The following is an 18,273-nucleotide window of genomic DNA, read 5'->3' as shown; positions in this document are numbered from 1 at the left end:
ACCTAAAACATTCACTTTTAAAACATCAACTTTCCACAAACGCTGTCGGATCGGTTTGAAATTTTCCAGCATTTTGGTCTTTGTAAGCATTGGATCCATGGTAAGATTTGTTCTGTGTTACTGCCGGTTACAGTAATCATGATTTGATCTACTGGCAATTATTTCAGGAACTGCCTTTCGGGAATTGAATTTATGGCCATTAATTGGGTTTTGTCATAAACAAGGAAAGTTATGTGCTTGTCAGTTATCTCCAGATACCTTTTGATCATATTTGTGGCCAGGAGGATGTGGGGAAGATCAAACTCATGCAATCTGCTCACTCAAACCTCAATATTATAGGGGTTTCTCTCTGTTTCCCTCTCTGTCTGTATCTGTCTGTCTGTTACTCTCTTTCTATCACTTTCACGCTCTTTCTATATATATCATTATCTCTCTCTTTCTCTATCAATCTCTTTCTCTCTGTCTCTGTATTTTTCTTTATCTCTCTTATCTCTGCTTGAGCCATGTGCGCTCTCTCTCACTATCTGTCCATACCGTATCTTTCTTGTACTTCTCTCTCTCTCCCTTCCTGTGCCTGTCTTCCTGCACTTATCTCCCATGTACCTTTCTCTCCATACCAATCCTCCCTGTACTCATCTATCTCCCTCCCCCTCCTCCCTCTCTCAACCTCTCTGTCCCCCTTCCTCACCCATTCTCTGTACCTATCTCTCTCCCACTCTCTGCCCCCTCACCTTCCCCCTCCCCATCCCTCTCCCCCTCGCCATCCCTTCTCTCCCCTCCCTCCCCTTCTCCCCCTCTCCCCCTCCCTCCCCCCACCTTTCCATCCCTCTCCCCCTTCCCATCCACTCCCACTCCCCATTCCTCTCCCTCTGCCTGGGAAACTACCTATCCACCAAGATAACTAGTTGGATGTCAAACCTAACAGCAAGGGCAGAATGAAATAAAAGTTAGACTTCGCATTATGTCAGCATTCTTCTCACTGTGACGTTTTCTGCTTAGAGGATGAAATGTCCTGGAAAGTCCACACTAAATCCGTGTTGTAAAGAAAGAGAGAGCAATTGGTCACATGGTATATTTCATAAGGTGATGTAACAAATGTACAACTAATACAGCACTCTAAGAGTATAGAGTCAGAGAGATGGATTTACCCTTGCCTGAGATCTTCCGTTCGTCTGGGTCAATCATGGATGTTGCGTCCTAGCTGTTCACATTGTTGATACGCAAGCCAGGGTGGCGCGATATGGAGAGCAAGCTGTTGCCCATGTAGCAAGTTCCCCCTCTCCACGCAACAGATGAATCCAAAGGAGTGGCAGAGGTCGATGCAGTTTGACAGCAGTGGTGTCGCAGGGGTTGCCAGTCAGCATTGAACTCAACGTAGGGACTCCAGCCCCAGATTTTCCCCTCAGGGTTTACTCCCGAAGCCTTCCCCATGAGTGGGTATAGCCACAAGGCAGCTGAGGTTTGAGATCAGAGTTTTCCTTCTCATTGATGAGCTGCCAACCACGGCTGATGAGCCTCACCTGCCCAAGGCAACTAGTTTTAAGGTGCCAGTAACCCACCTTTGCTCCTTCTCCTGTCAGTAGAAATGGTTCAGTTGGGCTTAGTAGCTAAGCCACACCTGAAGGCCAGGAGCTGGACTTGATTGTCCGGGCTATTTGTGATGCACACCATTGGGAGCATTTAATAGGTAGTGGGAGCTTGTCCCCATTACCATCCCCAGCTATAACAACCTTAAGGAACCATTTACCCTTAAAAACACGTATTTTGCAAGGACATTGAGCTGGTGGAAAGTTGGTCAGAGGCACAACTAATAACTGCAGGGACTCTTTGCTTTGCACGTGGTGAGTATGTAACTCCTGTGCCAGCTGTAATCAGTAAAACAGATCTGGACTGCATTACTGAGCATCAGACCACAGGGAGGTTGGTAGGTCCGGGCTTTTGCAACTCATAAAGTTCTCAAAAAATTACATGTAGGTTGAGAAACTTGGTCCACGCCAACAAGGGTGCTTGGTGATCCAAAGAACATCTTGTTCATGGACCTGATGCTCAGGATATCCAAGGCCACGTGAACTACTCAACTGGCTGAGTGCAATGACAGGTTTTACCTATAAAGGTTTTACGTATAAAGGTTTTGCGTATGAAGGTTTTACTCAACAATAACTTGCACAACACTTAATTTCCTGAGTGCAATGAGAGGTCTTTGTTGGATTTTTGTGTTTAAACCCAAGGCTCTTTTAGAAGTCAGGAAAGAGGCACAGAACTTGTTGCTTCACGAACATTTTATTAAGATTTGATAAACAGAGAAAAGTTGAAATAGATTAGGGATAGAGGGTCTACTAATTAGAGAGAGACAAAGGAACAAAGGTGGTGCCTAGCATAAAACAACTATTTTTATACCACAAGGATTAGAAAATTTTCATTCAAATCTGTAGATGAGATAGCCAATTAGAAAGAACTTATTTGAATACAGTAGAACCAAGTTAACCAATATTAAAACATTTATTCACTTAATGTAGAAGAAAGAAGCTTCCAGACCTTTCCAGATTTATACTTTGTATAGCCACTAGTAGCATATTAAACTTGCATAAAACGCAAGCAGATAATTCATTGTTAAACTACAAAGAAAATAACAATTAAACAGTCCAATCTAAGAATTAAACAGTTGGATCCAAAACTTTAGATAAAACGGTACAGGACAATACAGGCCCTTCAGCCCACAATATCATGCCAACCTTTTAATCTACAGTAAGACCAATCTAACCCTTCCTTCCTACATAGCCCTCCATATTTCTATCATCCATGTGCCATCCTATATACTGTAAAGGTTTTATTGCATATCATCCTGCCATCCTACAATCCTACAATGGCTTTACCTATGAAGGTATTGCACACTACTCAATTGGCTGAGTGCAAAGAACGGTTTCTATATTAAACTAGATTTGCAGGGGGATGGGAACCAGAGTGCCAGAGCTGACAGTGCGGCTGGGGTGAAAATAAATGATGTTAAAATTTCAAGTAAAGCCGCAAATAGAAAGGTTGTGAGTGGTGGTAAAAATCTTCTGAGGTGTATATATTTCAATGCTACGAATATTGCAGGGAAGGCAGACGAGTTGAGGGCGTGGATTGACACGTGGAATTATGACGTTATAGCAATTAGTGAAACTTGGCTACAGGAGGGGCAGGACTGGCAGCTTAATATTCCACAGTTCCGATGTTTCAGATGTGATAGAGGCAGGGGAATGAAAGGTGGGGGGTTGGGTAGCATTGTTTGTCAGGGAAAACATTACAGCAGTGCTCAGGCAGGACAGATTAGAGGGCTTGTCTACTGAGTCCTTATGGGTGGAGCTGAGAAACAGGAAAGGTATGGCCACATTAGTGGGGTTGCATTATAGACCACCCAATAGTCAGTGAGAATTGGAGGAGCAAATCTGCAGAGAGATAGCAGGCAACTGAAGGAAACATAAAGTTGTGGTAGTAGGGGATTTAAATTTTCCACATATTGATTGGGACTCCCATACTGTTAGGGGTCTAGATGGTTTAGAGTTTGCAAACTGTGTTCAGGAAAGTTTTCTAAATCAATATATAGAGGTACCAACTAGAGGGGATGCAATATTGGATCTCCTGTTAGGAAACGAGTTAGGACAAGTGATGGAAGTGTGTGTAGGGGAGCACTTTGGTTCCAGTGATCATAACACCATTAGTTTCAACTTGATCATGGACAAGGATAGATCTGATCCTAGGATTGAGGTTCCGAACTGGAAGAAGGCCAAATTTGAAGAAATGAGAAAGGATCTAAAAAGTGTGGATTGGGACAGGTTGTTCTCTGGAAAGGATGTGATCGGTAAGTGAGAGTGCAGAGCTTGTGTGTTCCTGTTAGGATTAAAGGCAAAGTGAATGGGAATAAGGAACCTTGGTTCTCAAGGGATATTGCAATTCTGATAAAGAAGAAGAGAGAGTTGTATGACATGTATAGGAAACAGGGAGTAAATAAGGTGCTTGAGGAGTATAAAAAGTGCAAGAAAATACTTAAGAAGGAAATCAGGAGGGCTAAAAGAAGACATGAGGTTGCCTTGGCAGTCAAAGTGAAGGATAATCCAAAGAGCTTTTACAGGTACATTAAGAGTAATAGGATTGTAAGGGATAAAATTGGTCCTCTTGAAGATCAGAGTGGTCGGCTACGTGCGGAACCAAAAGAAATGGGGGAGATCTTAAATGGTTTTTTTGCATCTGTATTTACTAGGGAAACTGGCATGAAGTCTATGGAATTAAGGGAAACAAGTAGTGAGATCATAGAAACTGTACAGATTGAAAAGGAGGAGGTGCTTGCTATCTTGAGGAAAATTAAAGTGGATAAATCCCCAGGACCTGACAGGGTATTCCCTTGGACCTTGAAGGAGACTAGTGTTAAAATTGCAGGGGCCCCGGCAGATATATTTAAAACGTCAGTGTCTATGGGTGAGGTGCCCGAGGATTGGAGAATGGCTCATGTTGTTCCGTTGTTTAAAAAAAGGATCGAAAGGTAATCTGGGAAATTATAGGCCGGTAAGTTTGACTTCGGTAGTAGGTAAGTTATTGGAGGGAGTACTAAGAGACAGAACCTACAAACATTTGGATGGACAGGGACTTATTAGGGAGAGTCAACATGGCTTTGTGCGTGGTAGGTCATGTTTGACCAATCTATTGGAGTTTTTCGAGGAGATTACCAGGAAAGTGGATGAAGGGAAGGCTGTGGATGTTGTCTACACAGACTTCAGTAAGGCCTTTGACAAGGTCCCGCATGGGAGGTTAGTTAGGAAAATTCAGTCGCTAGGTATACATGGAGAGGTGGTAAATTGGATTAGACATTGGCTCAATGGAAGAAGCCAAAGAGTGGTAGTAGAGAATTGCTTCTCTGAGTGGAGGCCTGTGACTAGTGGTGTGCCACAGGGATCAGTGCTGGGTCCATTGTTATTTGTCATCTATATCAATGATCTGGATGATAATGTGGTAAATTGGATCAGCAAATTTGCTGATGATACAAAGATTGGGGGTGTAGTAGACAGTGAGGAAGGTTTTCAAAGCTTGCAGAGGGACTTGGATCAGCTGGAAAAATGGGCTGAAAAAATGGCAGATGGAGTTTAATACAGACAAGTGTGAGGTATTGCACTTTGGAAGGACAAACCAAGGTAGAACATACAGGGTTAATGGTAAGGCGCTGAGGAGTGCAGTGGAACAGAGGGATCTGGGAATACAGATACAAAATTCCCTAAAAGTGGCATCACAGGTAGATAAGGTCGTAAAGAGGGCTTTTGGCACATTGGCCTTTATTAATCAAAGTATTGAGTATAAGAGCTGGAATGTTATGATGAGGTTGTATAAGGCATTGATGAGGCCGAATCTCGAGTATTGTGTTCAGTTTTGGTCACCAAATTACAGGAAGGATATTAATAAGGTTGAAAGGGTGCAGAGAAGGTTTACAAGGATGTTGCCGGGACTTGAGAAACTCAGTTACAGAGAAAGGTTGAATAGGTTAGGACTTTATTCCCTGGAGCGTAGAAGAATGAGGGGAGATTTGATAGAGGTATATAAAATTATGATGGATATAGATAGAGTGAATGCAAGCAGGCTTTGTCCACTGAGGCAAGGGGAGAAAAAAACCAGAGGACATGGGTTAAGGGTGAAGGGGGAAAAGTTTAAGGGGAACATTGGGGGGGGGGCTTCTTCACACAGAGAGTGGTGGAATGAGCTGCCAGACGAGGTGGTAAATGCGGGTTCTTTTTTAACATTTAAGAATAAATTGGACAGATACATGATTGGGAGGTGTACGGAGGGATATGGTCCGTGTGCAGTTCAGTGGGATTAGGCAGAAAATGGTTCGGCACAGCCAAGAAGGGCCAAAAGGCCTGTTTCTGTGCGGTAGTTTTTCTATGGTTTCTATGGTTTCTAAAGCAAACTGGATAACTGGAGCTGAATGCAGGCACAGGGATTTGCTGGAAAGAGACAGACGAGGGATCTGAGCTCCGCATCATTCAAATATAGAAAGCAATGTCACCTTTCTCTCTTTATAGCTGCACAGACCAACCATTGCTCTGAGCAGGAAATTTTTAGACAACCTGAATTTCTTTTATAATATACATACTATGAATATTTAGAAAGAAAAATGAAAAAAAAAACACATACTGTATTGCATTCCTCCAGCATTTTTGTATGTGTTTCTCAAGAGTTCCAGCATCGCACATGTCTAGTACCTTCTGTTTGTTAAAGCAGAACATGCACAAAAGACACCAATGAAAACTGAGAACTTTAGAGTAGATTAAAAGGTTACTGCAACATTGTTGGCTGAAGGGCCTGTACTGTGCTGTAGTGTTCGATGTTCTTTACAATTCAAGTGTAAATCACCAGTTTTAAATTAGATTATACTGTATTTTCCTAGAAATTGAGTCAAATAACGTGCAAACTGTGATAATTAAGTCATCTAATTTCCAGGCAAAAATGTTTTGGTCTCCCAAATTACTTCTATTCTATGAGTATGAGCTTCCTACTTACAACTGGTGCTCAGAGGAAGCAGAAAGTATGCTGTGCCTGAATGTTGGAGACACCAGGAGCTATGTGAATTCAGGAGCTCCAACATAGAACGTGTTCGTTTCATCCTTTTAGAGATAACAGTGTTTATAGGTAACTCAATGACCAACACCTGCTTTTGTAAAAAAAACCTGCCTCTCACATGTCCTTTAAAATTTTCTCCCCTCACCTTCAATGCATGCCCTCTAGTATTAGACATTTCAACCCAGGGGAAAAAAAGGACACTCTGTTTACTCTATGTATGTCTCTCATAATCTTATAAACCTCTAACAGATCTGTAAGGGCTCTTTTACCTTAAGCTCTCTAATCGCCTCCAGATCATTACATAATACTGAATCCAGTATAGCTGATCCCCAAGTAGAATCAACAACAAACTGCTCTGAAAAGCCACCTTGAAGGCATTCAACAAACCCACTCTCTTGAGATCCATTTTCAACCTGATTTTCCCAATCCATGTGTATGTTAAAATCTCCCATGACTATCATAACATTGCCCTTTTGACTCGCCTTTTCTATTTCCTGCTGTAATCTGTGGTCTACATCCCAGCCACTGTTGGGAGGCCTGTATATAACTGCCACCAAGGTTCTTTTACCCTTGTAGTTTCTTAACTCAACCCCCAAGGATTCAACATCTTCCGATCCTATGTCACATCTTTCCCCTGATTTTATGCTATTCTTTACCAGCGGAGTCACGCCAACCCCTCTGCCTACCTTCCTATCCCTCTGGTACAATGTGTAACCTTGGACATTCAGCTCCCAACTACAACCATCCTTCAGCCATAATTCAGTGATGGTCACAACATCATACCTGACAATCTGTAATGGTGCAACAAATCATCCACCTAATTTCTTATACTCCATGCATTGAGACATAACACTTTGAGTGCTGTATTTGCAACCCTTTTTGATTCTGCATCCCTAATGCACTGGTATTCACCCTGCTGGCTGCAACTTTGTCCCATCATCTGCCTGCCCTTCCTGACAGTCTGACTGCGCACTATCTTTGCGTTTTCTACCATCCATCCTATCCTGAGTCCCTTCATTCCAATTCCCACAGCCCCTGCCAAATTAGTTTAAATCCTCCCTAACAGCTCAAACAAACCTGCCCACAAGATTATTGTTCCCCCCTCGGGTTCAGGTGAAACCCGTCACTTTTGTACAGGTCATACCTCCCCCATAAGAGATCCTAATGATCCAAGAATCTGAAGCCCTGCCCCCTGCAGATCATCCTGTATCTACCCCCACTGGCGCGTAGCACAGACAGCAATTCAGAAATTATTATCTCAGCTTTCTGTCTAGCTCTGTAAATTCTCTCTCCAGGACCTCATTGCTTTTCCTTCCTATGTCATTGGTACCAATATGTACCAACACAGCTGGCTGCTCTCCCTTCTTTTCTAAAACGCTGTGGACGTGATCCGAGATGTCCCTGACCCTGGCACTGGGAAGCAACATACCATCCAGGTGTCCTGTTCATGTTCACAGAATCTCCTGTCTGTTCCTCTGACTATTGAGTCCCCTGTCACTACCGCTCCCCTCTTCTCCCTCTTCACCTTCTGCACCACGGACCCATGCTCTGTGCCAGTCAGCTGGTCTCTGTGGCATTCCCCTGGAAGGTCATCCCCCACAAAAGTATCCAAAAAGGTCTACTCATTTTTGAGGGGAATGGCCACAGGTTTGCTGAGAAACAATTATGTATAGTCTTAGTGTTTGGGCAATATCCTCCCACATTTCCCTTCCTTATCGCTTCTACATAGCGATGGAGACGTAGTGTAAAGCTTTTTTACTCCCTCCTGTTGCGAGATGGATGTAAGAAATAAAATTCTAATTCTAAGTCAGCCATGATAAAATGGTAGAGTTTATCCGATGGGCTGAATGGTCTAATTCTGCTCCAATGTCTTGTGCTGTTGTAGTTTTATAAGATGAATTTTATTAATCATGGTAAGCACAGGTTTTCATGTAAAATCTTTAACAATACGAGCCTCCCATTTCTGAGAAATAATTGACAGTGAGGGATTGTTTATACCGACAAAAAATTCAAGAGCTTTTCATATAAAAGGATCTGCTGACAAAATGTGGACTTCCATGAATACTAATGAGTTTATTATTTTGTAATTGCTCAGGATTTCGAGATGAATAGCGAACTGAAGTCAAATGTTATAAATTTGTTAGAGGAAGTGATGCGAGATCATGAGTTGCTGCCCCAAGAGAGGAAAGCCACAGCCAACATCTTGAGGTAATATTGTTCCAACCCGCTAAACGTTTCTCACCGTGTAGCACATTCAGATATTGTTTAAATATATATACAACAAGATGGCAGAGTTTTGTATGATTACTTTTCTAAAGGCATCATGTAGAAGGAGGAATGCAAAGACAGATTCATTTTCAAATTCAGATTTTTTTATCGTATGTACAGTACTTCAAAATGTACGATGAAATGTGTCATTTTGCGTGAGCAGCCCATGCCCAAAGATGTGTTGGAGGCAGTTCTCAAGTATCGTCACACATTCCAGTGCCAACATAACATGCCCACAATGCTTAGCAGAGCATCTCAGAACCCAGCAAGCAACAAAACATCAACAGCAAAACAAGCCCCGTTTCTCCATCACGCTTCAATCCGAACCTATGATTGGCCTTTGGCCTTTAATCCAAACATCCAATTGACCTTTGGCTTCGATCTGGACCTCCGATCAGCCTTTAGGATTCAATTCAGACCCTTGATCAACATTCACCTTCAATTCAGACCTCCCCAACTGACCTTTGGCCTTCGATCCAGACTCCGATGTATCTTTGGCTTTGATCTGGACCTCTGATCGGCCTTTGGCTTCAGTTTGAACACAAGCAGTTTCAGGGAAACCTTGAACAACACATCCCTAATGCTAAAGAAACCCAGCAGGTCAGCCAGCATTACGGAGGGGAATAAACAGTTGACATTTCGGGTGGAGACCCTTCATCAAAACTGAAGAAGAGTCTTGCCCTGATATGCCCACCATTTATTGTCTTCCATAGATGCTGCCTGACTTGCTGAATATCCTGTTGGACCTCTTTTGCATCCTTTCCAAAGCCTTCACGTCCTCTCTATAGTGTTGTAACCAGAACACTGCTCCAAGTATGGCCAAGGCCTACACAGCTGCAAGATGACCTCCGAACTATTAAACTAAATGCCTTGATTGATGAAGGCAAGTGTTGCCATTTGCTTTGTCTTCTGCCTCATCCAATAGTGTGGCCACGTTCATTGTCGTGAAGATCTAAAGTCATTAAAATTCTCATGTTAAATTTACAAACGTAGACCAATCAGTCACCATGTGCATACTTCACTATCTATATATATAAATATAGATATATATCAATTGATCACCATATGTATACTTCGCTATATATATATAGATATAGATATATATCAATTGATCACCATGTGCATACTTCACTATATATTTATAGATATAGATATATATCAATTGATCACCATGTGTATACTTCACTATATATATATAGATATAGATATATATCAATTGATCACCATGTGCATACTTCACTATATATATATAGATATAGATATATATCAATTGATCACCATGTGCATACCTCACTATGTATATATAGATATAGATATATATCAATTGATCACCATGTGCATACCTCACTATATATATATATGTAGATATATATCAATTGATCACCATGTGCATACTTCACCCAGTGCAAGGTCTAAACAGTATGACTCAGTATACTGGAGAAGCAAATAGACACAGATCAATCCATAGATCGATTCACAAGTTTGCTTATCATTGTCATATCAAAGTGCACACAGTAAAGGTGGTACGGTAGCATTGCAGTTAGTGTTTATGCTATTACAATGCCAGTTACCTGGCTTCAATTCTGCTGCTGTCTGGAAGGAGTTTGTACGTTTCCCCCGCGACTCCAAGAGTTCCCTGTGGTTGCTCCACTTTCTTCCCACATCCCAAAGACGTACAGGTTAGGGTTAGTAAGACGTACAGGTTAGGGTTAGTAAGACGTACAGGTTTGAGTTAGTAAGACATACAGGTTAGGGTTAGTAAGACGTACAGGTTAGGGTTAGTAAGACGTACAGGTTTGGGTTAGTAAGACGTACAGGTTAGAGTTAGTAAGATGTACAGATTTGAGTTAGTAAGGCGTACAGGTTTGGGTTAGTAAGGCGTACAGGTTTGGGTTAGTAAGACTACAGGTTTGGGTTAGTAAGATGTACAGGTTAGGGTTAGTAAGACGTACAGGTTAGGGTTAGAAAGGCGCACAGGTTTGGGTTAGTAAGACGTACACGTTTGGGTTAGTAAGACGTACAGGTTAGGGTTAGTAAGATGTACAGATTTGAGTTAGTAAGACGTACAGGTTAGGGTTAGTAAGGCTACAGGTTAGGGTTAGTAAGATGTACAGGTTAGGGTTAGTAAGACGTACAGGTTTGGGTTAGTAAGACGTACAGGTTAGGGTTAGTAAGACGTACAGGTTTGGGTTAGTAAGATGTACAGGTTAGGGTTAGTAAGACGTACAGGTTTGGGTTAGCAAGTTGTTTGTTTTCTGTGTTGGTATTGGAACTGTGGCGACACTGGTGGGCTGCCCCCAGCACATCCTCAGACCACGTTGGTCATTGAAACAAAGAAAGCATTCATTGTGTGTTTCGATGTTTCTATGTACATGTGACAAATTAAATTAAGCATTAAAAACTTCATTGCATATTGTTTAGGTTTGTAAATTTTAAGAGTTTACCCAAGAGTTTTACATAGTTTTCCAGTAATTTTCTGTATTGCACTGAACTGCTGCTGCTGCAAAAAACAGATTTCATGACATATGTGAGTGATGATAAACCTGATTCTGATCTGGGTCTCCATTGTGGACTGAGAGTGGGAAGGGGCCAGGGAGAGGGGAATCATGGTTGGGAAAGGGAAAAAGGAGAGGGGAGGAAATGGGTAGCACGTGAAGATGTTCTGTAATGATTGATAAACCAATTGTTTGGAATCAAATGACTTTACCTGTGTCTCAGGGCTGGGTGTGTCTGCACCTGTGCCAGCCCCTGTCCCTGGCACTCCATCTCTGCCACCTGTTTCACATCCCACAGAATGCCACCGATATATAGCAGGGATTCACAGTAGAACAAAGAAAAATACAATAGAATTAATGAGAAACTACACAAAGGCTGACAAAGAACCAATGTGCAAAAGAAGACAAACTTGAGATATGTTTACATAGAAAAGAAAATCTGCAGGAGCTGGAAATCCAAGCAACACACACAAATTGCTGGAGGAACACAGCAGGCCAGGCAGCATCTATGGAAAAAAGTACAAAGTTTTGGGCAGAGATGTCAACCTTTCATTCCTCCATGGATGCTGCCTGGCCTGCTGAGTTCCTCCAGCATTTTGTGTGTGTTGTTAAGGGATGTTTAGATAGGCACATAAGTGTGAGGAAAATGGAAGGATATGAACATTGTGCAGGCAGAAGTGATTAGTTTAGTTGGCCATTTGACTACTAATTTAATTGGTTTGGCACAACATTGTGTACCAAGTAGCCTGTTTCTGTGCTGTACTGTTCTATGTTATAATCTGTGCAAATACAAAAATAATAATAGCAATAATAAATAAGTAAATAAATAGTATAAGATGAGGTGTAGAATCCTTGAAAGTGAGCCTGTAGATTACGGAATCAGTTCAGTGTTGTTATCCACTCTGGTTCAGGAGCCTGATGGTTGAAGGGTCATAATTGTTCCTGAATCTGGTGGTGTGGGGCCTAAGGCTCCTGTAGCTTCTGCCTGATTGAAACAATGTAATAATCAAGGTAATGAATCATGTCCTAACGACAATGCATTGATTCTGTTGTCAATATCTGTGGTGTGCGGCCTTCTAATCTTCATTGAACTCTCTGTCAGTGCCCTGTCACAAGATGAACTGGATGTTCAGCTGCGGATGGAAGCATTACTACAGATGGTGAGTGTGTCAACTCTCACACAGAACTCATTTCAGTAATCTCTGGATTCAGTTCACTGATAACCTTTACTATTAACAGCTCCTTTTACAGTTTATGCCCTGCCTAGTAACTCTGCGTTTTGAAGTTATTTTACAAATCTAAAGCCCATCACCCCTACTGGGGCACAGACCGTAACAGCAATTCACCAGAGCCCTTTATCCTAGGCTAGACTTTCAAGCTGTTCCCAGGTGTAGTTTCTCCAGATCCTTCCTCTCCCAGGGATGAGGCCCTCGGAGCTTCTGTTGGTGTTTGTGTAGCTCTGGGATTTTACAGGATGGGGTTGCTAGCCCCATGTCCAGCATTCCTCCTTTCACAGCCAGGCTTGGAATTGTCCATGAACAACACAGAAAGTTAAAGAACAGTACAGGCCCTTCAGCTCACAATGTTGTGCTGACCTTTTAACCTAATCCAACATCCATCTAACCCTTCCTTCCTACATAGCCCTCCGTTTTTCTACCATCCATGTGGCCATTTAAGAGTTTAAGTGCCCCTAATGTATCTGCATCTACCACCAGCCCTGGTAAGGTGTTCCACAAACCCACCTTTCTCTGTAAAATAACTACATCTGACATCATAAAAAGATGAAGTCCTATCCCAATTTGTCCTCTCAAAGTGCAATACCTCACACTTGTCTGCATTTAATTCCAGCTGCCATTTTTCAGCCCATTTTTCCAGCTGGTCCAAATCCCATTGCAAGCTTCGATTGTCTTCCTTGCCGTCCTCTATGTCCCAATCTTGGTGTCATCGCAAATTTGCTGACCCAGTTTGTCACATTATCAACTAAATCACTAACACAGAGGATAAACGACAAAGGACCCAGCACTGACCCCTGTGGCATACCATTAGTCACAGACCTCTAGTCAGAGAGGAAACCATCTACTAGATATTCAGTTTTGTTAGATTTTGCAAGCTTGGTGGTGTTTGGATACTGTAGCGGCTTGTTGTAGGTTACAACAGGACATTAGGAGGATGAAGAGCTGGGCTGAGAAGTGGCAGATGCAGTTCATAAATTGCATTGATCTTGAAGAATGTTAAAGTGTTGGCACAACTTGGTGGACCAAAGGTTTAAAGGTCCAGTTTGATGTCAGATAAATGTATGCAATATACACCCTGAAATGCTTTTCCTTCGCAAATTTCCACGAAAACAGAGAAGTGCCCCAAAAGAATGAACGACAGATAAATGTAAGAACCCCAAAGTCCCCCCAACCAGCTCCCCTCCCTCCCACGCGTAAGCTGCAGCGAGCAAATATCTCCCCTCCCCCCACCGGCAGGAAAAGGCAATCATTGGTACCACCTCCGAGCACTCAAAGCAATAACAAATACACAGACTTGCAGTTACCCCAAAGACTTGGCGTTCCATCCGGCATACGACATATCGCAGGTTCTCCCTCTCCCTGATAAGGGAGAAAAAGGTGTCACTGTTTTGCATGTTCTATGTTTTCTAACAGAAATATAAAAACAAACTGTCACAAGAAGGTATACACTGCTTTGCCTGTTATTGCTGTGAAAACCTCTTTATTTTTTCTATTTCACAAGAGACTTCTCACTAGGAGGAAACTGAGAAAAGATTAGTTTTCTTCTCTATTGCAGTTACTTGTTGCATTATCATAAAATCTAAACTTCAAGAGGTTTATTGCTGTTAACTTATAACCCAATACATTCACTACTAGGTTTTGTACAATTTGTATCTGAGAAAAACCTGCAATTTTATAATTTGATCCTAATGGCGCCTTGATTTCTATGTCCGCCTAATGAGGCCAATAATGTAATTCTTTACAGACAGATGGACCAAGGATGGAGTCCTTCGAGAGTCTGTCAGTCATGGAAATGGCCGAACAGTTGACCCTCCTTGATCACATTGTTTTCAGAAGCATCCCATACGAGTGAGTTGAGTTTATCTTGAGAAAGTTTTTGATAGTGCATCAGTCTATGTCTCAATGTGCAAACTTTATTTCATATGCCAGCAGCAAGAATACTATTTGGGACTTCCTGCCCGAGAGAGATTAATTCAGCCAAAATAGGATTCTCTGGTCTTGTTAAATATTTAACACCTCTACATACTGTAGAACTGAGGGCCAGCGACCGTACAGAAAATCTTTCCTGTTCACCTTTTTATGGGCAAATTCTTATCAGATTAGATTTGAAATGAAGTTACGAATGTATGCCTTTTGTATCTGTTTCTCACTGAGATGCATTTCATTATTTGTTCAGCATTTGCTGTGGCAGTTTTCATAGAAACCTGTCTTAGCTTGTTTTTAGATAAATTGTTTGTTAAGATTGGTGTGATTATTGTATTTATCATTTGATAGCTAAACTACTACTACTACTACGTCGACTCAGGCCTAGGGGGCCGGCGACGGGCACGATGACGGACTCTCCACTTCTCCCTCTCCCTCATCAGTGTGTTCAGTTCATCTACATTAGCCATGCCGCTGTCTTCTAGGAGCGTGTTGACCGTAGTCTTGGGAGGGCACCCAGGGTTCATCCTCCCGTGCTTGGCCTCCCATATGATGACTAGGCTGACAGGTAGCTCGGGATGGCGTAGAAAGTGCCCTGCTATTTGCAGTCTTCTCACCTCGATAGCTAGAAGTCCATATGTCCAGGAGTACATTCAGCCAGAGACTCATTCCACCGAGATGCAACACAGAGCGTCACAGGAAGTCATTCCTGCCTCCGGCCATCAAACTTTACAACTCCTCCCTTGGAGGGTCGGACACCCTGAGCCAATAGGCTGGTACTGGACTTATTTCCTGGCGTAATTTACATATTACTATTTAATTATTTATAGTTTTATTACTATTTAATTATTTATGGTGCAACTGTAACGAAAATCAATTTCCCCGGGGATCAATAAAGTATGACTATGACTATAACAACTTTATAGAATATTTGTACAGTGACAAAGATGGCTCTGCATGAGATTCACATATCTGTGAAATGATCAGACCAAAGTTGGAAACACTGCTAATCCATACTCACGGTAATTTACTGAAGTGCAGTAGAGAGCACCCTAACAAGCTACATGACTGCTTGGTACGGACAACAGACAAGAATGTTCTACAGCAGGTAGACGAGACTGCACAATGCATAAACAGCACCAGCCTTCTCGCCTTCAAGACAATACCATATGTACAGAAAAGGGCAAGTAACATCATGAAGGATCCTACACACCTTGTTTGGGGACTGTTTGTCCCACTCCCATCACACTATGTAGCATTCACACCTGGACCACCAGACTCAAAAACAGTTACTTTCCCCAAGCAGTAAGGCTGATCAACACCTCCACCCACTAACTCCACCACTACTTTATTACTTCCTGTCAGTCGCCTTATGTACAGCCTAGTGTCACTTTATGGGCATACAATCAATCTGTGTATATAAGTCCTCTTATATGTTATACTTATTGTGTTTCATTCTTATTAGTGTGTTCTTTAGTGTTTTTTTTGTGCTGGATTGGATCTAGATCCTTCTGCTTGTGTACAGGAAATGACATTAAACAATCTTGAATCTTGAATTGGTCAGACTAAAGGCAGTTTGCACTTGAATAGAGAGAACTGCAAAATCCAGAGTTCAATGTGAGCTCTCAGTAATGTGTAAACTTCCTTTCAGAGAGTTCCTTGGTCAGGGATGGATGAAGGTTGATAAAACTGAACGAACGCCGTACATCATGAAGACCAGCCAGCATTTTAATGATGTGAGTAACTAGATCCTTAAAGGTGTAACAGTACCAGATTCTAATAGAAACATAGAAACATAGAACATAGGTGCAGGAGTAGGCCATTCAGCCCTTCGAGCCTGCACCGCCATTCAGTATGACCATGGCTGATCATCCAACTCAGAACCCTGTACCAGCCTTCTCTCCATACCCCCTGATCCCTTTAGCCACAAGGGCCATATCTAATTCCCTCTTAAATATAGCCAATGAACTGGCCTCAACTGTTTCCTGTGGCAGAGAATTCCACAGATTCACCACTTCCTGTGTGAAGAAGTTTTTCCTAATCTCAGTCCTAAAAGGCTTCCCCTTTATCCTCAAACTGTGACCCCTCCTTCTGGACTTCCCCAACATCAGGAACAATCTTCCTGCATCTAGCCTGTCCAATCCCTTTAGGATTTTATACGTTTCAATAAGATCCCCCCCAATCTTCTAAATTCCAACGAGTTTAAGCCTAGTCGATCCAGTCTTTCATCATATGAAAGTCCTGCCATCCCAGGAATCAATCTGGTGAACCTTCTTTGTACTCCCTCTACGGCAAGGATGTCCTTCCTCAGATTAGGGGACCAAAACTGCACACAATACTTCAGGTGTGGTGTCACCAAGGCCTTGTACAACTGCAGTAGTACCTCCCTGCTCCTGTACTCGAATCCTCTTGCTATGAATGCCAGCATACCATTCACCTTAATTCAATTATTGATGCTAAAGTTGGGGGTCAAATGCAAAACTTCGAAGTGTGTATCCATTATACAATCTTGAGACTCGTCTCCTTGCAGGCAGCCACAACACAAAGAAACCCAAAAGAAGCTTGTCAAACACCCAATGTGCAGAATAAAAACAAATCATATAAACAATTACTGTAAGAGCCAAGAAAACGTGTGATTAAAAGAGACCATCAAAAAGTAAGTAAATAGCATTCAGAACTGAAGTTTACTAAAGTGAGTCCACAGACACAAATCACAGACAGGCATCACTGCAGCTGATTCGGGAGCAGGCCCCGGTCTCAGTTCAGTGCAGAGCCGAGAAAACATCGCAGAGCGGTGAACTGAACTGGCCTGTCCCTTGCCTTCGGCCCCAACATCCTGACATTTTCCATCCGACTTCTTGTTAGATTCAAAAGTCCCACAGATTTTTATGATACCATTCATGACGTTTTCTTTGCAGTTCATTTTTTGTTTTTCCTTCTAGTGTTCGGTTTTTAAATTGAGGAAGCGCCACAGCTGTAATACACAAAACAGAATCTGAATCAGGTTTATGATCACTGACATATGCATGTAATGTGTTATGCGGCAGCAATACAGTGCAATACATTAAAAACTACAGTAAAAATGCAAAAAAAAAAACAAAAATAGTGAGGTCACTCACAACATGCTGGAGGAACTCAGCAGGTCGGGCAGCATCTGTGGAAATGATCAGTCAACGTTTCGGGCTGGAACCCTTTGTCAGGTTCTGGCCCGAAATGTTGACTGAACACTTCTATGGATGCTGCCCGACCTGCTGAGTTCCTCCAGCGTGCTGTGAGTATTGCTTTCACCCCAGCACCTGCAGAGTATTTTGTGTTTAAAAATAGTGAAGCAGCGTTCACTTTTGGCCTCCAATAAAAATTGTCTCCATGAATGATGATTTTTTAAAAATTCTTATCAATAGCATTTGAATTGGTAAGAGATATTTTTTATTTGGTAATTTTGGCAACATAATTTCAATGCATTTTCTGCAAAGTAAATTGTAGTTCCTCAGAGAGATGTGTGAAGTATTACTGTAAGAAAATACATGTGTTGTTTTAATAATCTTGCATAATCCTAATTTATTCCCAGCTGCTCTCAAACAGCAGGAATGATAAATTGTCAATTGCCTGATAAATTGCTTAACTTCATTTGGAATTGGATTGGATTGGAGGAAAGTGTTGGGGGGGGGATGTCAGAGGCAGGTTTATTACACCCAGAGTAGTGGGTGCGTGGAATGCCCTGCCAAGGGTGGTGGTGGTGGAAACAGATACATTCGGGACATTTAACA

At 42.1% G+C, this 18,273-nt stretch overlaps 1 protein-coding gene across 4 annotated transcripts in view; it reads left to right on the top strand.

Moving 5' to 3' along the window:
• The window catches only part of rasgrf2b (Ras protein-specific guanine nucleotide-releasing factor 2b), a 169,079-nt gene that overhangs the window by 129,524 nt on the left and 21,282 nt on the right, over positions 1–18,273 (top strand). For 3 of the 4 annotated variants that reach the window (XM_072281289.1, XM_072281287.1, XM_072281290.1), the window contains 4 exons: positions 8,681–8,793; positions 12,451–12,508; positions 14,328–14,431; positions 16,158–16,242. In XM_072281289.1, coding sequence (XP_072137390.1) covers positions 8,681–8,793; positions 12,451–12,508; positions 14,328–14,431; positions 16,158–16,242 — 360 coding nt within the window. Of the gene's footprint in view, positions 1–8,680; positions 8,794–12,450; positions 12,509–14,327; positions 14,432–16,157; positions 16,243–17,036; positions 17,163–18,273 lie in introns of all 4 variants that reach the window. The other variant, XM_072281291.1, reaches the window with a different exon arrangement.

This window comes from Mobula birostris, chromosome 17, assembly GCF_030028105.1.
Source record: "Mobula birostris isolate sMobBir1 chromosome 17, sMobBir1.hap1, whole genome shotgun sequence".
NCBI lineage: Eukaryota > Metazoa > Chordata > Chondrichthyes > Myliobatiformes > Myliobatidae > Mobula > Mobula birostris.
This window is presented reverse-complemented; position numbering and strand designations above follow the sequence as displayed.